The following is a 24,331-nucleotide window of genomic DNA, read 5'->3' on the forward strand; positions in this document are numbered from 1 at the left end:
AAATGAGAAGTCTTAGAGAATGACTGTGGGCCTTCATCTCTTAGCACGAATATTGATTTGAGAGAGGTTCATCTGCTTCAGGAAACAATCTCTCCTTAAAAAGGACAGAGTCAAAAGGCCTATTTCTTTTGAAATGTAGGACGTTATGTTCAAGTGAACAGGCTTGTCTGATTTCAGCCATGGAACAACTGTGTCTGAGAACACTGCTCAGGAACTTGAGAGGCATGATTTTGTTGGGGGAGGGGAGTCCCCGGTTGAGATACAAACATTTCCAGCTTTATGAAAGTCTGGCTTGTGATCCATTCTGACCGAATAATTACCAGAAGAAGAGAAAATCCTGTCCTGTAGGCAATTCCCTGTTTGTCTGGCATCTTCTGGCAGAGACCACAGTTCTGCCCAAATGGCGGGGTCAAAGCGCTCGGCAGCCTGAACATGGCACATTCTCTTGTGTGTTCTCAATGTTGTATTTGTTTAAGACCATGTGGTACATTGCATGGAAGGGGGTCACAAAATGATTCAAACTTGCTACCTCAAGCAGAATGGGCAGTTTACTTCCTGGAGCTGTTTTATCCACAGCTGCCTCAATTCTAGAAATACATTTGCCTGGGAGGATGAGCACAGTGGGGACAAGGAAGAAGTTGCCAAAGTGAGGAAGAGGCTCTGGAAGAAAAATCCCACGCTCCTTGCACATGCCCTCCGTATACTGACTCCATATACTGACTCAAAGAGGTAGACCGAAGTTACCACGAGTGCTTCCAGGCTGCCCCTGGGCTGGCGGTCCTCACCAGGGCTTTTTGCTTCCCTGAGGATAGGTGTCAATGTCTGGAGGCCTCTTCAGCAGTCACAACTGGGGGTGTGTGCGCGCTGCCAGCATGTCATGGATATAGGCCAGGGATGCTGCTACAGGTTTACAATCACAGGATAGCCTTCCACAACAGGAATTCTCCACCCCGAAAGTCGACAGGGCTGAGGCAATGAGACCCTGCCTGCAAAACTGTCAAGTGAGTGCGTTTTCCTCATAGCTTCTGATGCAGAGTGCTCTTACTCTGCCCCTGTCATTGTCTCCTCCCCACCGATCAGTGTCAGCGACTCCAGGAGGGAAAGTCTGATTGGATTAATACACACTAAGGTATGAATGACTAATAGCACTAGCAGGAATACCTGTGTTTTAAGTGGCAGGAATTTAATCTAAATGCACCTCCAATCTGTGAAATTTTTTTTACACTTATTTTTGAGAGACAGAATATGAGCAGGGGAGGGACCGGGAGAGAGGGAGTCACAGAATTCAAAGCAGGATCCAAGCTCTGAGCTGTCAGCACAGCGCCTGATGTGGGGCTCAAACCCACGAACGGTAAGATCATGACCTGAGCTCAAGTTGGTAGCTTAACCGACTGAGCCACCCAGGTGCCCCGAATCTGAAATTTTAACAAGGGGGCTATAACACGGACCCTGGTTTTTAGTGGATGGGGAAGATGGCGACATTTATAAAGCATTGCTCACCTTCTAAAGTCATGATATACATAAGCAAACCTGTGACGTGGTCCCACTTCAAAAAATCATGAATACTTTATTACAAGCAATTATTTGCACTAAGTATTGATCACAACTGCTTTCCAGCAAGGGAAGAAACCCTGGAAGAAACTTGTTGTGCCCCCATACGAACCTTATTTACTTCCTCCTCACAGCTAACATTGACCTGTGGGTGTTGGTATGATAGAGCCCGTATGTTAGGTATTTGAAATGTCCCTGTTACCATAAATCCCAGGCTGTCTCCTCTCTGGGAGTCTGTGGATCTATATTATTTGGAAGGCATGCTGTAGAGGCTTTTATTTAAAGCTAGTGAAGCAGACGCAGCAGGAGTAAAATAATTAGCCGCAGGGATGAGCTGCAGAGTCCTTTCTTAAGGCTTACAAATGGAAGGTTTTACTTCATGCCAGTGTATGATGGTGCCAAACCAGAGTGATCCTACCTTGGCAAACTGGGGTGACTCGTCATCCTGGGGTGACTTCATGAATTGCTTTACCTTGTTCTCCAGACTCCATTCTCCTGACCGTCAGCCAGGGACACGTATGGTGCGTTGATGTGCAGCAATACGCCATGCCGAGTTCCAGGCAAGTTAACTATCTCAACTGGCTCTGACTAACAAAATTCAGAGAATAGTGGGGCTAATTGGGACCTTAGAGCTCACACCAGCTCAGAAACCTTTGGACAGTTACAAGCAAAACCGAGCCTGACTGCTGCCCTGGTCCCGCAAGTGTGCATGTGAAATGGGCAGCACTAAGATCGTCTGGGGTGAAACTGGGTGGCCCTCATTCCAGATGAAGCAACCGTGTTTCCAGAACTAGTATGTCCTGTCTTCTATGGCACTAACCTGGACTCCGGATTTAGGCAGCTGTTGATTATTTGGGAGGCAATAATACTCGCTGCTGCATTCAGGTGACTCCTTGTGCCAAGATAACGGGCAGACTTTCTAAACCAGTGCACCCCTAAGGACTGGCAACTGACCGTCTTCTGTAGGCTGTGGGCAACTCTGGCATTGTGGTGTGAAGTGGGCAAAGTGGGTGGAGGACCGTGGCGAGAAATCCTAAGGGTACAAAACACACCAGACCCGTAGATGGCAAGAGTTCCTGAGAGAGAGTGGGGAGGAAGAGGGAGAGACAGATGTGGGTGAGGTGTGCTGAAAGTATCACTGGCCCAATGCCAACCTGTCCCAGGTCCAGGTGCTCCATACTTTGGCCAATTTAACTCCTGTCCTTTTGGCTGTGCATGTGGAGATCAAAGGCGTTTCTTCAATGAATTTGTGGCACACTGAAAATTCCTGTGAAGGGCTGGGGCTTGACAGGGTCAGGAAGCACAGCATATTCTTCGTCTTGGAAATACTGAATCTTAAAGCAAGTCTCTATTAACTCTACTTTCTCTGGACTGTTAGTTTAAAAGGAGAGGAAATTTACCATGGCTACAACTGCTCCTCCTTGAAAACAATTAGTTTCATCACAGGCCTGGTCAATATATCCTAGTTTCTTCTAAGAGACGGGATTGCATAAGAACCATGCACAAAATTGATCTTTAGGAAATCCTTGTCTGGAAAGGAGGGAACAAATGCAGTTGGACGTATTGTGGAGGCAGGCCAGTGGCAAAAGGGTTCTAGAATATTTAATAGATTTTCAGTGGTGTCTTGTTCTTTGAAAACTGCCCATTCACTTAAAATACCCTTTAGGATGTTTCTGGATCAGTCCTGGGAAGTGGGACTGGAAGACCCATTTCTGATTCCCACTTAAGATTCTTCACTTCTTGGACTGTAGACAGGTTGTTCGAGACAGCCGGATGGCATCTGGTTATGGGATGTATCAGATCCGTCCTCTAATGTGTTTGAAGCAAGATAATAAAGACCGTTGCATTTCCCCTCAGCCTTCTGGGCAGGAGTGGTGTGTTTGGCTTGGAGACCGTGAGGTGGTGGTGGTGATGATATCTGGGATCTGTCATTTATTACTTGAGGCTCCCAATATTCCAGTCATACTGCTAAGCATATGACATGACTTCTTTTTGACACTTACACTAATATCAAGATAATGATCCTCTCCATTTCCCAGATGAAGAAACTGAGTATTAAGAAAGGGAAAACAACTTGCCCTAGGTCACGGCAGAAAGAGGTAAAGCCACATTGGATGGTGGATTTTTTTTTTAGATACTTATTTTTGAGAGCGAGGCAGAGGGAGACACAGAATCTGAAGCAGGCTCCAGGCTCTGAGCTGTCAGCACAGAGCCCGACGTGGAGCTTGAACCCACGAACCACAAGATCATGACCTGAGCTGAAGTAGGTTGCTTAACCGGCTGAGCCACCCAGGCACCCCTGGATGGTGGATTTGACCACAGCCCTGTGCCCTTGGCCCCTCTGTTGCATTTTAATGGGTCAGCTGTACAGATCTGGTTTGGGGCAAGATGGTATATACTTTCCTGCATGAGAGACCTATTGTCCTCATTATTTGCCTGCTGCCCCCATCCAATTCTGCACTTAAAAGAAAAAGATAAAAGCAAATAAGGAGAAATAAAACAGAGTTTCACGGAAGGGATGGAACAAGAGAGAAAAAAAAAAAAGGCAGGCTTTCAAACAAAACAAACATTAAGCTCCTCTGTCCAATTTGGAAATCAAAGGAAGAAATAAAACAAGAGCTGAGAGACCAGGAGTCAAGGCCAGAGCAGGAGGGTTCCCCCAGGTGGGTGTCTGGAGAAAGCTGCAGCAAGAAGACGAAAGCTGTCAGCCACGGCTGGAGCCAGATACTGTCGTCTTCCTTCTCATCTTCCTTGCACGCTCTTCCGGTCAACCAGCAGGAGGGGCCGCTATCGCCTTCCCACTCTGTGTCCTCAAGGACCCGCTCACCTCCCCAGAAGACCTTCCTTCTCTGGCTTGTAAAGGATACTTTGCAACATAAAGGCCACCAGCCTTTGAAGAGGGCTCTCTGCTTTGATGTTACTGTTAGAGGAAATTGTTGACAGTGAACAAGTCTTTGTTGCCCAAATCATTATATTTTAAGCCCTTGCTGTGAAACCTGCTTCCTAGAATTCTCACCCTGTCAATTCCCTTCTGAGGGGCAGGAACAAGTGAAACATTTTCCACTTGGCCTCTCCATCTCTCAGATGCATTATTATTCATTAATTTATTCTATCTGGGATTTCTAGGGACAAATCTGTCTTCGTAGCTTAGATGCATAGCGCCAGAAACAAAAACTATAACAAACTTGCCAAGTGTGCAGAGGAGGGTGGTAAGGGGGAGCCAGAGCCCTCTCATTTATTGAGCGCCTGCTGGTGACAATGACTGTGCACATAATATTGATCTAGACTCCGTGCTCTCCCCTTAATGGCTGCTGTTTCTTTAGAGTGTACCCCCAGGACTTGTCACCTAGGGGGCTCTCAGTAAATGTTTACTGATTTAACGAGATCATCGCTACAACTCCAGGATGTTTTCTGCCGTCTTCTTATCGTAAGAGAACGGAAACTGAGAGCTTAAGCAGCTTGCTCCAATTCACCAGGATAATAAGTGGAAAACTGGGGATATGAACCCTAGAACACAGGACTCCAAAGTCTATGCTCCTTTCACTATAACATGAGAACTACGGAAGCCTCTAAAAATGGTGGTCAAAATACATCATTCTAGCCCTGTATAGAGATGCTGATATTACCTGGAAGAGGTTCAGAGGACTTGTAGCAGACATTTTTAAACATAAAAGATGACTTCAGGGGCACCTGAGTGGCTCCAACTTCAGCTTAGGTCGTGATCCCACAGTTCGTGGGTTCAAGCCGCACATTGGGCTCTGTGCTGACAGCTCAGAGCCTGGAGCCTGCTTCAGATTCTGTGTCTCCCTCCCTCTCTGTCTCTCCCCTGCTCATGCTCTGATGTTGTGTCTCTTTGTCTCAAAAATAAACCACAACAAAAAAACGACTTCAATATAAAAATCAGGTCTTTCTTGACCTCCCCTACTTCCATAATATTCTCATGCATTTGTATAGTACTTTGTGACACAGACTGATTATTGAAATGTGTGTGCTCTCTACCGCCTGGGCATACAGTTAGGCTGCATTTCCCAGCCTCCCTTCTAGTCACACGTGGCCATGTGACTGACTTCTAGCCAATGGAGTGAATAAGAACATTCATTGGGCAGTACTTGCAGGCCTGGCCCATAAAACAAGTCCATTAATCATTCCATTTTCTTTTCCCCCTTCTGTTGAATGGAGAAAATTATGAAGTCCTGGAAGCAAATGGGAATGTAAGAAGGAAGGGTCCCCAAATGACTGTGGGGAATGTTATCCATCAACCAAGAATGTGTGGCATTGGATTTAATGTAAATCAGATATAAAGTGTTGTATGAAGTCACCGAGATTTTGGGGTTCTTTGTGGCAGTAGATAGCATCATTTTACATTATATGGTTCCAAATAGTTTTTAAAATCTATTTTATCATAAAACTTTTACAAATGCAGTCAGAGCTGATGGAAGCTCAAGGAGGGAGAGGTGTGAAGAATCATTTAGGAGAAGATCTGAGACCTCTGTATGGTCTGTTGTTGGACAGCTGTAAGCATGTCACTTTGAGTTCATGGGCTTTGTTTCTTCACCTGTAATTTCAGGGTGTTGGAACAGATGGTCTGTAATATTCCTTCTAGTTCTAAACTTCTGTAAGTCTTTTTAGTTAAAAAAAAAAAAAAAGGTATTGATCAGAAATGCAATCTCTTGACTTAGCTTCTCAAAGATAACTAAGAAATAGTTCTTATGTTTATATGCCTGGAATCCAGTATCTTAGATGTGTTAATGTTAAATTTAATTAGAATTTTCTATTGAAAAAACTCAAAAGACTTTGCTAATGTTCTGATTTATGCCAATGATTTCTTGATCTAATTTGGAGCACAGTATCAAATGATTGAAATTCTCATGAATATTTTCATTATGCATTACTGAGTATGGTAGGCTATTTCATATTCATTTACATAGACTTAATCTTTGAAGAATGATTTTATAATAATACTGAAAGACTTTTTTGATTAAAGTTAGTGCCAGCAGTAATTGGTATTCTGATGGCTTCATTTATAGTTCTATTTAGTTAAATAATATAGGAATATAATTCCTACTTAGAGTTGAGAAAATTGGAATGCAGAATATTCAGAGTTTTCTCACTCAAAGGAGTCTTGAGGTCCATAAAAGTAGTACTGGGGGGAAACTATGAACAATTTTTAAAGTTCAGAAAGGCCCAAGGGAGATGACATAATATGAAACAGCCTATGCTACTTTCATGAAAAATCTGGTGCCTTCTGGCCTTTGAAAAATGGCAATTTTTCTTTGTATCTGTGTAGTGTGGGCTCATTATTCATTTTATCCTGCTCAAAAATCTCAGATTACATAAACTCTGATTATTAAAAATAGGCAATGAATTCTATTATCTAATAAATGCTGTTTGGCAGGTAAAATGTTTGGAAGCACAGGGTTCAAGGGAGAGACGAGTGGGGAAGGAACGAGAGGGTCTTGGCAGAAAAATGGGAACCACAATTGGACGCTGTGAATATAGAACGTAATCTAATGACGGGAAACTGTCTTTGTTTGCTTTCTTTTTATTGGCAGCAGCAAGGCTATGTGTATCTCCCTCTTGTTTTCTGCTGTCACTTCCTCCTCATGTGCTTATATCCTGTTATGTCCTACATCCTGAGGAACATGAAGTATCCAGGAAGATGCTGTATTAGTACAGTGCCTTGGCCTTGGCCGGCATAGGAACTTACACCTATTAGAAAGGTGAAGTAATAGGGGCGTCTGGGTGGCTTAGTCGGTTAAGCGTCCGACTTTCGCTTAGGTCATGATCTCGCGGTTCGTGGGTTCAAGCCCCGCGTCGGGCTCTGTGCTGACTGCCAGCTCGGAGCCTGGAGCCTGTTTCAGAGTCTGTGACTCCCTCTCTCTCTGACCCTCCCCTGCTCACGCTGTCTCTCTCTCTCCTAGAAATAAATAAAAAACATTTAAAAAAAAAAAAGTGAAGTAATAATAATACCAACATAGGTTTTAAGATACTTCTTTTATCTTAAATCCTTTATCAAGGATTGCAGAAAGGAAGAGACTGTATTAAAAAGTATCTACGGGGTCGCCTGGGTGGCTTAGTCGGTTAAGCGTCCGACTTTAGCTTAGGTCATGATCTCGCGGTTCGTGGGTTCGAGCCCCGCGTCGGGCTCTGTGCTGACTGCCAGAGCCTGGAGCCTGTTTCAGTCTGTGACTCCCTCTCTCTCTGACCCTCCCCTGCTCACGCTGTCTCTCTCTCTCTCTCTCCTAGAAAAAAAAAATTAAAAAAAAAATCTTCCTTTTGCGTAAACTTTTGGCTTCAAATGTTATGTTTAGATTATTGCCTCACTAAAAATGAATAAAAAAAGGCATGTCTATCATGTTTAAGAAAACGAAAGGCCTTAGGTTGCATAGAAAAGTCTTAGGAAATCCTAAATAGGATGCTGAATTTGAATGAGACACTAAAGAGAAAACGTGAATTACGGGAGTGAGCTAAACAAAGTGATAAAAATGTAAGCTTTCCTACAGAACAAACTTAAAAACTAAACTGAAAACATTTGTTTACATCTGCTTTTTGTTTTGTTCGTTACTTCATTGTAGTTCAGTTAGTTATATGGGGCATTTTTCACAACATTAGTGATGCCTACTATGTACCTGGTACTCCCTCAGAATGTCTACGTTGTGTCCCAATGTGCCACACCCTGTGTCAAATGATTTCTGTATCTCTGATCCACTCATCACAATTTGAGGAAAGTTCAGTATTTTCAGCATCGAAATTTTTTTTAAACTCTCCCAGTGAGCAGTCCAGACTGAGAACTGTAACCCATGGACCCAGCTCACCAGAGAGCGACATTCTTCTGAGGGCCCGCATGGAAGTCATTTGATTTTCGTTAAACCACCAACACCACCCTCCCAGGAAGAAACTCCTTTCTTAACCAAATCACCTCACAACTTCAAAATGACTCACTAAAGAAGAATGCCCAGTAAAGTTCCATTTCGTTGATGAAAAATGCCATAGGAGTGAACTCCTGAAGGACCATTGCTACCCTAATGGGTTTTTTAGATAAACGCCAATGATGGCGTCTACCAGCCAAATGCGTGGTTGCAGGGACTGTGGGTCTGTTATTCATGGATGACAGTAAGGGCACATGCCCAGGTAGTCATTGGGAGTAAAGCATCCTTAATTACATTTCCGTTTGTCATCCTTGGCCAGGTTAGGCCTAGATTAACTGGTGATATTTTATTTATTAAAAATGTTTATTTTTGAGAGAGTGAGAGAGAGAGACAGAATCAAAGCAGGATCCAGACGGAGTTGTCTAGCACTGAGCCCAACATGGGGCTGACCCCACGAACTGTGGGATCATGACCTGAGCTGAAGTCGGATACTCAACTGACTGTGTCACCCAGGTGCCCCTTAACTGGTGACATTTTAGATGTCTTTTGTAGGTACTCAAATGAAGTGTTAGAATGAATGTTAGAAAATGAACATTTCCCAAAACATTTCCAAATGGGGGAAAAAAAAAAAAAAGCCCATCTAGATCAGTGGTTCTTAAACTTTTGTGTGTATCAGAATCACGTGGAGAGCTAATAGAGAATCCAGAAACTCAGGCACTTGTTATTAGGTGGAATGGTCAAGTAGAACTTGTTTGGCCTTTTTTAAAGCCAAATTTTTCCAGTGATGTGGATACCTCACCACCAAGTTTAAGGACAACTGCTCTTTTCTCAACACTCATGCACATCAGCATCAGTTGAGTTTAAAAAGAAAAACATTCCACTTGCGCAAGTGGAGTGGCTTAAAAAAAAGGCTGAGGCTCCACCCTAGACCAAGTCAAATCACCTAGAATCCCCTTAAATCACCTAGACATTCTGACTTAACTGGTCTGGGGTGGCATGGGTGCCAGGATTTTAAAATGCTCCCAGGATAGGGTCGCCTGGGTGGCTTAGTCAGTCGTGTCCCACTTCAGCTCAGGTCATGATCTCAGTTTTTGGGTGTGAGCCCTGCATCAGGCTCTGTGCTGACAGCTGGGTGTGGAGCCTGCTTAAGATTCTCTCTCTCCCTCCCCTCCCCCACAACTTGTGTGCCTATGTACATGTGCACATGCTCTCCCTCTACAAAAATTTAAAAAATGTTCTGAGATGATTCTAATGTGCAGGCAAGTTTGAGCAGGAGAAGGCTAGGTCGTCCATCATAGAGGGGATTCTGCCTTAATCATTTGAGGAAGGACTACGTTCAACTTTCCTCCCTGGGCAGCAGGCATGATGAAGACTAACAAAGAAATGAGCTCTATCCCTATTTAAAGTTGTTTAGCCTCCAAACCCCATGAGATCACAACCTGAGCTGAAATCCAGAGTCAGACCCTTAACTGACTGAGCTTTCTAGCGTCCCCAAAAGATAACTCTTGACTCCTTGCAAACAAAATAACATCACATATTCATTAGGGACTACATTTTTGTTGGGAAAAATTATCTTCAATTCATCTGAAGGATCTTACACCTGCCAATGTGCCACTGCGCTCGACCTTCAGTGGCATTTGGGGGAACAGAGAGGAGGGTATTCCCAACACAGCAGAATGCCGCTAGGTTATGTTTGTTACTATTATGCTCGTTAGGTAGAGCCAAGTAGAGATATGTGGGGTGATTTGGGGTTACGGCAGGCTTTGAGGGAGCTAGAGATGACTTTATCAGAGTGATGACGGCTCGATGGGTGGGGGGTTGATGAAACCATGCTGCTGCTGATGGTGGCGATGGTAGTGACAGTGCTGAGAATGGGGACGGAGTGGGGAGCAGGGTTAGTGGGGCTGGGGGTACGGCAGTCCCCTAGAACAAACTAAACACTGTAAAGGGTGGCCTCTTGAAAGAATGTAGGGGTTGTTGATAGGGGAAAAAGTTTTCCTTTGCTCTGGTGCTTCCACCTTTCATTCTCTGTAAAGCCTCGTCCTTGAGACCTTTCCACGTCCTGCTCACCGGGCTGCACTTCCAACCTGGAAGGTGAAGTGGTTCTAGAAGCAGTTGTCTTGGAGGCCCCAGGAGTTTGCAGGAAGATTCTCCCTAACGTGGCTGGCTTTGGTGAGATTAATCTTTCAGAAAGTTCCACCCTTTTCAGTAGGAAACCTGTCTTCCAGGAGAAGTTCAGGACATTAAAGAGGTGAGAGATGGGAGGACAGAGGTCGTCGGATTACAACAGGGCCAGTTATTCTTTAAGCAGCTATATGGCACCCTTTACCCATTTGTATTGTGCAGGTCACCGTCCATTCTGTTTACTGAGGAAAAAGATGTATTTGCTTTTGTGTCAAAAGGGTGATGTGTTATTTGCACAGGAATTCTCTCTCTTTGTGGTGTCTTGATTTCTCCCTTGTTATGGTGGAGATGGGAGAAAAGCTTGAACTGAGGTTCTGGGTTCCTCTCTTCTCCAGACTGGACACCATGAAGTGACTTTCTTCTACCAATTTGTGTGTGATGGGGGGTGGGGGGGGTATAAAATTAGAAGCATTTATGTTTTTTCCCCTCCCTTGTCTTTTAAGGTGAGTTCCTTAGCAAGGAGGATCTATTTATTTTGCTGAGTAGGGTCTTAAAAAGGGATGCAAATGGAAGAGGGAGAGAAGGGACCCACAAGCTTCAAAGGAAAAGGGCCGGAGGAGGAGTTACGGAGTGGGGAGGAGAGGAAAGAGAATCCTGACGGGCATGGGGGAGGGGCAGCAGTGTCTGCAGAGCCACCATACCAGGATTTTCAGCCTTAGTGCGGAGAGAGGAGGACACGGGGCTTCAGCAGTTACCACATGAAGTGATCTGTGGGAGAGATGTCTGCGCAGGAATTGAAAGATCTTCCGTGTGACGTGGGTGTAGCAGCCTCCCTTCTGTCCTCAAGGCATCTTAGAGAAGACTGATGTTTCCTTTCTAGCCTACTTGCAGTGAGATTTCTTGTAGACATGACCCCAAGCCAAGGAGGGAGCAAAAGGGCCCCCATTTTTTTTCATGTGGTTAAATGCCCAAGAAATAAAACCAAAGGCCCTGTTTTTGTAACTGGCCTCACCAACAGGAGAGCTACTAGCTATATGAGCGAGTTGGTATTTTTCCTTCTCCAAAACTATTTGTGGCAACATGTGTCATGTGCAGAGCTGGCTCCGTGGACTCTGAGGCCATGTTTTATTTTTGACCACCACCAGGGAAACAGGAACTTGGAAGAAAGTGAAAGAAGCCTCTAGATGCTCTTTCAGAAGAATTCTGCCAGGAGTGTATAAATCAATCTAACCTCCCCCAGCTCCTGTAGCAGCATGAGAAAGGAAGCCGAGCACCGTGTCTGGTTTCTGTGGTTGTGTCCTCTGCAGGGGTAACCAGTACAAAGACTTGGGGTTTGGCAGTCCTGACTTCGGGAGAAGACACAGAGGGGCCTCCAGCCCTGGCAGGCTCCTCCTCCCTGCCATCAAAGGCTATGGTACTTTGGGTGGATGGTTGGTGCATACAGGATAAATGTGAGAGGGTGTTTGTTGAGAAAATCTTCAACTTGAACCAGTCATCCTTGTGTCTCCTTAAGAACTACATGTTGAAAGAAATAGTAACGCTAACTCATCGCAAAGAACTCATGAAGCTCTGCCCCTCGGGACTCACCAGAAGACCTCTGTGGGCTTGACAACAAAGACGTAAATCACAAAATGACACATCAGTAAAGCTCACTGTATGTAACCTAAAAACATGTGTCAGAAACAGTCCATGCCATCATGTTTACAACTTATTTGTGAATGGTTCAAAGTAAAAATTACACAGATGATCTAGAGAGAGGGGAAAGAATTAAGGAAACATGATAAAGTATTGACATTTGAGGACTCTGGATCAAGGGTGGCGAGGGATTCTTGGAACTAACCTTGCTGACTTTTGTTATTATGGGACTATGTCAAAGAAGAAATATTAAAGAAATTTGAAAAGGTCAAATATTGCCAAAAATGAATAGACCTTTACTAAAATTGGAAAATCAGATAAAAATGGAGGGAAGCAAACCATAAGAGACTCTAAATACAGAGAACAAACTGAGGGTTGCTGGAAGTGAGACAGGTGGGGGGATGGGCTAAATAGGGGATGGGCAGTAAAAAGGGTGCTTGTTGGGATGAGCACTGGGTGTTTTATGTAAGGGTTGAATCACTAAATTCCACTCCTGAAACCAATACTACACTGTATGTTAACTAACTTGAGTTTAAATAAATAAATTTTATAAATAAATTTTTAAAATAATGGAAAATAATTATGACCTTAATCATAAACAAAGAATTATCTTCTTGATGTATAAATCCTAAGAAAAAGATAATGGACAAACAGAAAAGTTAAATGAGCAAGTTTCCAAAGTCCTTTAAGTGGTCGATCTGTGTGTGTGTGTGTGTGTGTGGTCAAATTGATTATCAGTAAGAAAAATAAGTTTTGAAAAGCTGTGATAAAATTTTTGTCTAACAGACTCAAAAATGAATTCCCAAAAAACTCCAAATTTGGAGGATTTATGATTAAATGGGTGCTGTACTGCTGATGGGTATCTCAATCGGTCTAATAACCTGGTTACAATTTGGCAACAGAAAAGGTTTTTAAAGATCTGCAGTCCCCTTAACTTAGCATTTCCTTTTACTTAGTAGAGTTTTGTCCCAAGGTAACAATTAGAGGTGCAAAGTTACATACACAGCACAGTTCATTCTAACATTACTTAAGTAACGTTATATTAAAAGTCTAGGGGCATTTGGGTGACTCAGTCAGTTAAGCATCTGACTATAGGTTATGACTCCGGTCACGATCTCACACAGTTCCTGACATGGAGCCTGATGTCAGGCTCTGCGCTGACAGTGTGGAGCACGCTTGGGATTCTCTCTCTCTCTCTCTCTTTCTTTCTCTCTCTCTCTCTCTCCCCCTCCCTCCCTCCCTCCTCCACCCCCCCTTCTCTCTCCTCCTCCCCTGCTTGCACATGTGCTCTGTCTCTCAGAATAAATTTAAAAAACAAAAGTCTAACATCAAGGGCTGTATCAGTGGATGATGGCTTACTAAGAAGCCATGACCAAAATCCTATTTCAGAAGAGTATTTACTGACAGCAGGATATGCTAACAATAACAGTGTTAACATTAGCTTTGGATGGTGTCCTAATCTTGCTGTCAACAACCTCCTGATTCCATGAAGATGGTCTCTTTAGTTGTGGGACATGAACACAACTGTGATTCTCTTTCTGAAGGAATGAAATGGTTGTAAGGAGCATGTGAAAAGCCTAAAGAACACTTGGAGAACCACCCCTGGAAAAGGCCATGGGTAGCCATAAAATACTGAGTTTTCCCAGCTTAAATGTTTTGATCGATGTGAAAAACCTGTTCACTAGGATAGTTTAAAACACAGAAAACATTGCTCCAGGGGGTCCCTTTTTCTTTACAGTGAACCGTCAAGGTACCCATGCTCTACTTATGAAAGTGTGATTTATAAATGTTTACATGTGAAGTATGGTAAAAGTAGCAAACGAGAGATGAACTAGTCTCCCTTTCTCATTTAATTGATCAGCAATTCAAGATCTAGAGAGATTAGGTGACATGCTTAGTTACTATCCTTAATATATAATCTTCTGTAAACAATGAGAAAAATATAAAATCCACAACGAGCAAGTGGACATTAATATGAACAAGTGAGTTATGAAGAAACACAAGTAGCCAATAAACATGTTAAAAGTCAACCTAAGCAGTAATGAGAAATGTAAATTGTTTTTTTAGAAATGTAAATTAAAATTTTTTTAATGTTTTATTTTTGAGAGAGAGAGAACATGAGCAGGGGAGGGTCAGAAAGAGAGGGAGACAGAAGCTGAAGACAGGCTCCAGGCTCTGAGCTGGCAGTCAGCACAGAGCCTGATGCGGGGCTCGAACCCACGAACCATGAGATCATGACGTGAGCCAAAGTCGGATGCTTAACCGACTGAGCCACCCAGGCGCCCCTGGAAATGTAAATTTCAAACCTATGTAATTCTTTCTTTTGCTTAACAAATGACCCTGTCCCCAAACAAGCGAACAATCTGAAGATCATACAGTGGAAACATTGGGACAAAGGGGAGCTGTCCTATCTGGCTAACGGCCCTCCCCTGGTGGGATATGGTACACTCAATAGCAGTAGCTTGAGAAAGAAAAAGAAAAAGGCAAACATCACAACAGGGAGGTTAAATGAATAAGCAGGTCGCAAAGAAGAGGTGCGGTTTAAGCAACGGGGGAATGTTTTATTTACATGGAAGGATTCCTAATTCCGTCACTTTAAATGATCGGGGGTCCAATTGGATGGAAACCTCAAATACTGTACTAACTTCATGTCCTATCCCAAGTTCATAAAACCAGGTCCGATGGAAATAGAACAGACCCTTGTTTCTGCTTCTTCAGGCACATGTAGAGGAGTCTGAGTTCTTGGTTTTCTTTTCCACCAAAAGTTAGAGGCCAAAACCCTCTAACTTTGGTATTTGAACTTTTATCATTCACATTTTGTAACAAACTTGCCTATGCTGTGAGTCATGGTTTTATGCAAAATAGAGCTCATTAGAATGCCATAAATGTTAGCAGCATTCCCCTCAGATTACTTAGGAAGCAGTGCTTAATGCTAGATTAATAAAATACCATATTAAGCCACTTTCTGACTGTCTCCATTAAGAATCAGTATTTTTCAATGAGTGATTTCATATAGCCCTAATTTCAAATGAGGTAAAGCATCCGGAAAATTATGGCAAGACTGGACTCCACTGTAGCTGATATTAAATAACTGCAGAAAATAAATTTCCATGCGAGTTAATGCAAAAATAAATTTATTAAGCATTCTGACTGGAAAAGACTGCATACTGACAACATGACTCTTATCTGAAAATGCTAGTCTGCTTGCTTTTAAGAAAATAAGTTCAATGTTCTTATTCCTGTTCATTTAAAGAATGGCTTTATTAGGGCTCCTGGGTGGCTCAGTGGATTGAGCGTCCAATTTCGGCTCAGGTCATGATCTCACGATTCACGGGTTCGATCCCCGCGTTGGGCTCTGTACTGACAGCCAGCTCGGAGTCTGGAGCCTGTTTCAGATTTGTGTCTTCCTCGCTCTCTGACCCTCCCCTGCTCACGCTCGCTCTCTCTCTCTCTCTCTCAGAAATAAATAAAACACTAACAAAAATTTAAAGAATGGTTTTATTTTTACAGAGGTTAACTGACTTCCTGTACTACATAACAATAATATTGCCTATTTTTCAAAGAAGAAAATATGAATTTTTGCCCTTTAAATTAGGCTCCTAAAGCAAGCACTTAGCTCCAATGACTTACATACAACTTTACCATGGTCTCTCACAATAAAGGGACTTTAGATTTCTTAAAATCTAGTAGTCTGATCTCATAGCAAAAAAGAGGTGGGGGGAAGGATCCTCTTTTATTTTGTCCACAAATAAAGGAGTCTAAAGTGATAATTTTCTCAGCTGAGTCCATTAACCTGCACTAAGCATGTGTGTATGGAGTAGATTTCTTTTGCAAATAGAACTACTGTTAGTTTCTACACTGGAAAACAAATGCTGGGAAGCAAAAACTCCCTCCTCCACTGGGAGGCACCTGCGGATTCTGCAAGAAAAAACATCTTGGCTTCTACAAGATCAGCTGAAAAGCTGGCTCAAAGAACTGTCCTGGCGTGAGCCTAGATGCCTCGCTCCCTTCTGGAGATGAGCTGAGTTGGCCTTCGGGGTTCTGCTCAACAATAAGATAGTCTGGACTATCTTGGACCAAGGGGTCACAGGCTACAGTCCTTGGGCCAAAGTGGGCCTGCAGCCTGTTTTGTAAATAAAGTTTTGTTGAAACACATCCAGCTCGTTTATGTATAGCATGTGGCTTTTCATGCTACAGTGGCGGAACTGAGTAGTCTGCGCTGCCAGAGATACTTACATCCGGGTTTTTTTTGTTTTTTTTTTTTTTTTTTAATTGCTGAGCCCTGCTGTATAGGAATCTGGGATGGATGGTCACTTCTGGACTCTCTGGAACCAACCTCATAGCAAGGGAAATCCATCAAATCGTCCATCATTACACTAAGTTTTGCCATTTTCCTATGTCTCAAAAGGTTATGTTCTTTGAGACTACCTATTTTTTTTTTTTTTTTAATGTTAGTTTTGAGAGCGAGACAGAGCATGAGCAGGGGAGGGGCAGAGAGAGAAGACACAGAATCCGAAGCAGGCTTCAGGCTCCGAGCTGTCAGCACAGAGCCCAATGCAGAGCTCGAACCAAGAACCGGGAGATCATGACCTGAGCCAGTCAGCCACTGAACCGACTGAGCCACCCAGGAGCCCCTATCCTAGGAGTTTTTTAAGATCCTGATGTCCATGCCACTCCAGACCAGTTAAATCAGAAATCTCTAGGTACAGACACAAAACTCCATATTTTTGTAAAACTGAGCTGAAGTTGAATGCTTAACCGACTGAGCCACCCAATCATCCCTGGAGTATTTTCCTAGTGGGCAAATTATCGTGGAGTATAGAGGCACTCTTGTGTGGCACTTGATCTCACACTATCCTGTATCAGACGGGGGTGCTTTCCCTAGGTTTGGCAGTGTGGCTACCTGCTGCCCGATCTCTACGTCCTCACACATGCCTGTGCCTGCAAGGATTTATACTTCATTCCTTCCAGCTGAGATTCCTACTCATTGGCAAACATGAAGGAGACCGCTAAGGTTGATGTGTACCAATTTTCCACTGAATGACCAGGTTTATGACACAGAATAGGTGCGATTTAAGTGGGAAAGAATTTTCCCTGGGTTGATGTGGAATAAAAATGGGAGTGGGCATTTTCTGATGCCTGTTAATGAGGAAGAAAAAATAGGAAAAGAGGAGATGTGGTTCTGAAGCCCTCACTTCTTACTTCGTGTGAATCGTTCTGGTCTGTTCGGGTACTCCATCTTTTTGCTGCACCAGGAGGTCCAATGTAGGTGGGTCTAAAGGGAGGGCAGTGATGCTGAGAAAGGTAGTGTTGTGGTCAGTAAGAGGCCTCCAAGCTTCCAGAAGGCTGACTGGCAACTTTAATTTTCAGGTCTACTGGGGAATGGATTCTTGGAGTATTTGTCCTATATGTTTGCCACTAGGTGAGGAGGTGACATGAATGGATTGTCAAAGGTCAAGCTGTACTCCTGACACTCAGAGGTCTAGGAGTATTTGCCCTGCTGTCATGGTAACCACAAGAACAGGTGTGGGCTTGGTGCCAGGCTGGAAGGCAGGTAGCAGAGATCATAAACTGACAGCCCACGGGGTTGATTGTAGTCAGCAGACATATTTTGACTGGCCCATGAGTCTTTGGTATTTCAATAAGTTAACTGTTGACATTTATGGGGAGTGGATATGTCACTTAAAATCTGGATTGCCAACTTCTTTTGAGAAGTTGAAGTCTCTGGGTATTCTGGGCTTCTTCCCTACTCTATGTCCGTGATCACTGGAGAGGAAGAATGGCTTCTCTGCAGAGGGAACCTGAGGACCCCAGTTTTGTTTGTTGTTTTCCCTTCCACTCAACCCATTCCTAGCATTGGGGTCATCTGCCTGGCCTCTGGGGCCTTTGAGTTTGCAACCCCTGTTCTATGTGTTGCACCAAGAATTCACTCTGTTGCAACCTTATGTTCCTTGGGGGTCATTCTGTCTCCTCTGCTCCTTGCTAAGAGTTTCTACCTCATTTACCTGATTCAATCTAATCATATTCCATTCTGACTCTATTGCTAACTGGAATAAACAGCCCATTTGGGGGAAGGTGCCCAGACTCTAGTCATTAAGGATGTAGAGCCATTTCTTATACTGACCTGAATGAATGTAAAGAGGCAACATATCTCATGTGCAAGGGTTATTTATCTTAGGATGGCTAAAAACAAGAAATCATCATTTCTTCACAATAGGTTTCTGCATCTCATAGTTTCTGGAGAAGATAAAAGCTCACTGTTTGGGATGTATCCATAGGATATATCTGCATTTAGCCTTACTTGATGGTTGGGAAATAATGTTGGGAAGAGTCTTAGGTTGGCCTCTTAGAAACCTTGTATTTCTTTTCAGGTGGAACAAAAAATGGAGACATGCAAAGAAAATTTTAAAAAAGAGATACCTGTCATACTGTTGGGAGTCATAGATTAGTAATCATTCTGGACCCTTTTTTTCACTGACACCTCCTACAAAGAAAAAGACAGAAAGAATACCACAGGTTATAACCTGGATCTTCCATAACATTTTTGTTTCAAACAATATCAAGTGCATTAATTAGCCTGAGGCAATTTGTTCCTCTCAACTCACAACTAGGGAAATTGAAACAGCAGTGGGCTCTTGTGATATGTGTCAATTTACAAGATGTTTTATTTTAAATCTCAGGGTTTCTTCTGTAAATAGGTCTTTAACATATTTTAGTCAAGATCACATGTCTGTTTTTTCCATCTCAAGTTTCAAGGACACTATCAGCACACTGACTTGCTGCTTTTCCCGAGTGGCAAAGACATCTTCAGTTGAGATCTTTGCTTCTCAAAGTGAGAAGCGTCAATCACATGTTTGGGTGATGGCCTCCAATCCCTGCTTCTGGTTCTCCCTGAGGCCAAGCTGTGTCCCTTTCAAGGGTTTGGCTCCTCAGTCCTCTGTCACTTGCAACCAAGAGTCTTGACTAATAACTGATATTAAAATAGAACATTAATACACGTGTCAAAATAGTTTTGTCCTTTGTATGATTTCAAAGATGAAACTATAAAATCCCAGCTATGTTCTTGCTATACCATCACTTAATATCTTTGTTGTCACAACTATATGATCAACTAATCTTAGACAAAGCAGGAAAGAATATCCAGTGGAAAAAAGACCATCTCTTCAACAAATGGTGTGGGGAAAATTGGACGGCAACATGTACAAGAATGAAACTAAACTGTTTTCTTACACCACACAAAAGAATAAATTAAAAATGGATGACAAACCTAGATGTGAGACAAGAAACCATCAAAGTCTTAGAGGAAACTACAGGCAGCAACCTCTGACTTCAGCTGTCCAACGTCTTACTAGATGCATTGTCAAAGGCAAGGGAAACAAAAGCAAACATGAACTATTGGGATTTCATCAAGATCAAAAGCTTTTGCACAGTGAAGGAAACAATCAACAAAACAAAAAGGAAGCCTATGGAATGGGAGAAGATACTTTCAAATGACATATCTGATAAAGGGTTAGTGTCCAAAATCTGTAGAGAATTTATCAAACTCGGCACCCAGAAAACAATCCAGTTTAGAAATAGACAAAAGACATGAATGGACACTTTTCCAAAGAAGACCTCCAGATGGCTAAAGGACACATGAAAAGATGCTTAACATTACTCATCATCAGGGAAATACAAATCCTAAACCATGATGAGCTATCACCTCCTACAAATTAACAACACAAGAAACAACAGGTCTTGGCGAGGATGAGGAGAAAGAGTAACCCTTTTGCACTGTTGGTAGGAATGCAAACTGGTGCAGCCTCTCTGGAGAACAGTATGGAAGTTCCTCAAAAAACTGAAAATAGAACTAACCTATGATCTGGCAATTGTGTTATTACGGATTTACCCAAAGGATACAAAAATACAGATTTTTGAATGAGTACATGCACCTCAATGTTTACAGCAGCATTATCATCAATAGCCAAACTACAGAGAGAGCCCAAATGTCCACTGACTGATGAATGGATTAAAAAAATGTGCACACACTCGGGGCACCTGGGTGGCTCAGTCGGTTAAGCATCCGACTTCAGCTCAGGTCATGATCTCACGGTTCATGGGTTCGAGCCCTGAGTCGGGCTCTATGCTGACAGCTAGCTCAGAGCCTGGAGCCAGCTTCGGATTCTGTGTCTCCCTCTCTCTGACCCTCCCCTGCTCATGCTGTCTCTCTCTCTCAGAAATAAAAACATTTTAAAAAAATGCGCACACACACACACACACACACAGGAATATTACTCAGCTATCAAAAAGAATGAAATCTAGGGGCACCTGGGTGGTTCAGTCAGTTAAGCATTTGACTCTTGATTTTTGCTCAGGTCATGATCTCACTGTTTATAAGATGGAGCCCTGCTTGGGCTCTGCATTGACAGAATGGAGCCTCCCTAGGATTGTCTCCTCCCTCTCTCTCTACCCCTCCTTCACTTGTATTCTCTTTTTTCTCTCAAAAGAAAAAAACTAAAAATTTTTCTTTAAAATTTTTTTTCAACATTTCAAAAAAAATAACATTTTTTTAAAAAAAAGTATGAAATCTTGCCATTTGCAACTATGTGGATGGAGCTAGAATGAATTATGCTAAGCGAAATAAGTCAATCAGAGAAAGACCAATACCATATGATTTCACCCATATGTGGAATTTAAGAAACATAACAGATAAACATGGGAGGGGGAAATGAGAGAGAAAGGGAAACAAACCACAAGAGACTCTTAATGATAGAAAACAGGGTTGATGGAGAAGTGGGTGGGGATAGGCTAGATGGGTGATGGGTATTGAGGGTGCCTGTTGTGATGAGCACTGGGTGGGTGTTGTATATAAGTGATGAATCACTGAATTCTATTCCTGAAACCATATGCCACTGAATGTTAACTAAATACAATTTAAATTAAATCTTTGTTTTCAAAATTTTAATTGAATAGGCTATGAACTACAGACAGGTATTGTGTGTGAAGTAGAAATTATCCAGGAACAAGAAAAAAAATCTTATTAAGGCTTTGAAAATATTGTTGTCACCACAAAATTTAGTACTTATTTTCCTATTTAGTACTGTTCTTCAGTATTGCCATTACTATTACTATACAGTTGCCATTGCTGTAGCATGAATAGTCTGCTAGCATTACTATTACTATAGTACTTTAGCATACGGTAATGTTTAGTGCTATTTTCCTTCAGTGACCTCTAGAGTCTTATTAGGTAATCTCAGGAAAGTCTAAGAACCCTCCAGAAGAGGCAGGTGTTTGGGGCCTCCTTTCCTGACAGTCCTATGATACAGTGTGGGGTTGGCGGAGTGCTCTGTACTGAGTGGACACATGGAAGGTCCCCCAGAACCTGGGGCTCACCAGCTGGTCATGGGGTCAAAGGAAAAAACAAAGGCTTAAAAATAAAGAAAGCTGTAGGTTTTGTTTGTTTTTGTCAGGAAGGAAAACAAACTTGGTGAAGGGTCTTACTGAGAAGATGAGTGAGGAAGAAGGGTCAGGTGGTACTGTGTGGGGAAAGGCATAGCTAGTGAAGGACTGGCAAGCAGCTCTGTCCAGAAAGGGCTGAGTCACAGTCCCTATATCATTCATTAAGCAAGTCCAACCACTCATGGGCAAGGAAGAGTCTTCATTTAGACTGTGCGGGTCTGTGTCCTGGGGCTCTCAAAGCTGAAGGTCTTCCCACACCAACTGAAGGAGAGAATGGCATTCAGTTTAGTCTCCTAGGCAAGCACTACTCGAATTAAGAACATTCCTTTTATGCAAATCATTCATTTATTCGGTTGGTCAGTCCAGGGGACTTTATTGAGGGTTTACTCTGCTCATGCCATCCCCTCGGCTTTGCCCAAAGACAACACCTTGGCCTGTCCACATGGGGCTTCTATGGGCTCAGCATGCTTCTGCTGCGCCACTCTGCTCACCACAAGTGACATCTAATCCAACACAGAGAGAATAACACAAAAGTGGATTCAGGTTTCCCCTGAAGGGTCTGTTCAGAGCAGGACACAAAAGAAGCAGAGGCCAGTTCTGGAAGTGAGGCTATCTAAGGGCCAGATGACTTTCCAGGGGAATTCTACCAAACCTTTAAGGAAGAGTTAACACCTAATCTCTTGAAGCTGTTCCAAAAAATGGAAGTGGAAGGAAAACTCCCAAACTCTTTCTATGAAACCAGCATTACCTTGATTCCAAAACCAGACAAAGACCCCACTAAAAAGGAGACCAGTTTCCCTGATGAACATGGATGTAAAAATCCTCAAGATATTAGCCAACCAGATCCAACAATACATTAAAAAAATTATTCACCACAACCAAGTGGGATTTATACCTGGAATACAGGGCTGGTTCAATATCTGCAAAACAATCAATGTGATTCATCACATCAGTAAAAGAATGAATAAGAACCACATGATCCTCTCAATAGATACAGAGAAAGCATTTGACAGAACACTGTATCCTTTCTTGATAAAAACCCTTAAGAAAGTAGAGCTAGAAGGATCAGACCTCAAGATCATAAAAACCATATATGAAAGATGCTATTATCATCCTCAATGGGGAAAAACTGAGCATTTTCTCCTTTAGGTCGGGAACATGAGAGGGATGTCCACTCTCACCACTTGTTATTCAACATAGTATTGGATGTCTTAGCCTCAGCAATCAGACAACACAAAGAAATAAAAGGCATCCAAATTGGCCAGGAGGAAGTCAAACTCCCATTCTTCACAGATGGCATGATACTCTATATGGTAAACCCAAAAGATTCAACCAAAAAACTGCTAGAACTAATGCATGAATTCAGCAAAGTGGCAGGATATAAAATCAATGCACAGAAATCGGTTGAATTCCTATACACCACCAGTGAAGCAACAGAAAGAGAAATCAAGGAATCGATCCCATTTATAATTGCACCAAAACCCATAAAATACCTCAGGAATAAATCTAACCGAAGAGGTGAAGAATCTATACACCAAAAACTAGAGAGAGCTTCAAATCTTGGCATTTGCAACTATGTGGATGGAACTAGAGGGTATTATGCTAAGTGAAATTAGCCAGAGAAAGACAAATATCATATGACTTCATTCGTATGAGGACTTTAAGACACAGAACAGATGAACATAAGGGAAGGGAAGAAAAAACAATGTAAAAGCAGGGAGGGGGACAAAACATAAGAGACTCCTAAATATGGAGAACAAACAAAGGGTCACTGGAGGGGTTGTGGGAGGGGGAGTGGGCTAAATGGGTAAGGGGCATTAAGGAATCTACTTCTGAAAACATTGTTTGAAGAAGGCACACACACAAAAAAGGAAAAATATTCCATGCTCCTGGATAGGAAAAAGAAATATTGTTAAGTCAATAGTACCCAAAGCAATCTACACATTCAATGCAATTCCTATTAGAAGAACAGCATTCTTCACAGAGCTAGAATAAACAATCCTAAAATTTGTATGGAACCAGAAAAGACCATGTGGGGCTCACACTCCTGAACCATGAGATCATGATTTCTGAGCCAAAACCAAGAGTTAGATGCTTAACTAACTGAGCTACCCAGGTGCCCCTAGCCAACTTGAGTTTTTAAAGCTTCAGAGCTATTGAGTGAAAGCAGACCAGTCAGGGGGCTATGGCAGGTGGAGGGGAGCGATGCAGTGGACAAGAACTAGGGTAGCGGCAGCAGAGAGCGAGGGACTCAAGTAACATTAAGGAAGCAGAAATAATAAGACACTGTGATGAATGTGATATGAGCATTTAATACTGGGATAAACACTGGGGATACAAATAGGTTAAGACCAGAGACTCTTGGCTCTCAAGGAATTTCCAATCCATTTAACAAGCTGGCTGGGAAGGTGGAACCCAAGGCCAGGAGCAGCTAATTGTATAAGTCAGATGTGTGGTGTGCCAAGAGGCAGCGTGGGAAATCACTCAGGGCTGCGCCTTCTTCTGCCCACTTCATCTCAGTCCAATGCCATGTCCCTTAGGTGAAACCTGTTCCCCTTGGAAGAATGGAAAAGTGGGCATTTACCTCCAAAACCCTGAAAAAAATGCATTTATATTTAAAAAAGTACAAATGATGGAGAAACTGTTATTAAGTTCTCGGAAACTGGAAACTAAAAAGAATTATGACAAACGTGTAGGAAGTAGGTCCAGGGACT

General features: G+C 42.7%; 1 protein-coding gene across 3 annotated transcripts in view; it reads right to left on the bottom strand.

Moving 5' to 3' along the window:
* Window positions 1-24,331, bottom strand: part of THRB (thyroid hormone receptor beta) — a 393,487-nt gene that overhangs the window by 91,018 nt on the left and 278,138 nt on the right. For all 3 annotated transcript variants that reach the window (XM_039254596.1, XM_039254595.1, XM_039254594.1), the window contains exon 4: window positions 18,600-18,663. In XM_039254596.1, coding sequence (XP_039110527.1) covers window positions 18,600-18,621 — 22 coding nt within the window. In that variant the 5' untranslated portion in view covers window positions 18,622-18,663. The remainder of the gene's footprint in view (window positions 1-18,599; window positions 18,664-24,331) is intronic.

Source organism: Hyaena hyaena, unplaced genomic scaffold (assembly GCF_003009895.1).
Source record: "Hyaena hyaena isolate Hyena2069 unplaced genomic scaffold, ASM300989v1 scaffold_494, whole genome shotgun sequence".
Lineage (NCBI taxonomy): Eukaryota > Metazoa > Chordata > Mammalia > Carnivora > Hyaenidae > Hyaena > Hyaena hyaena.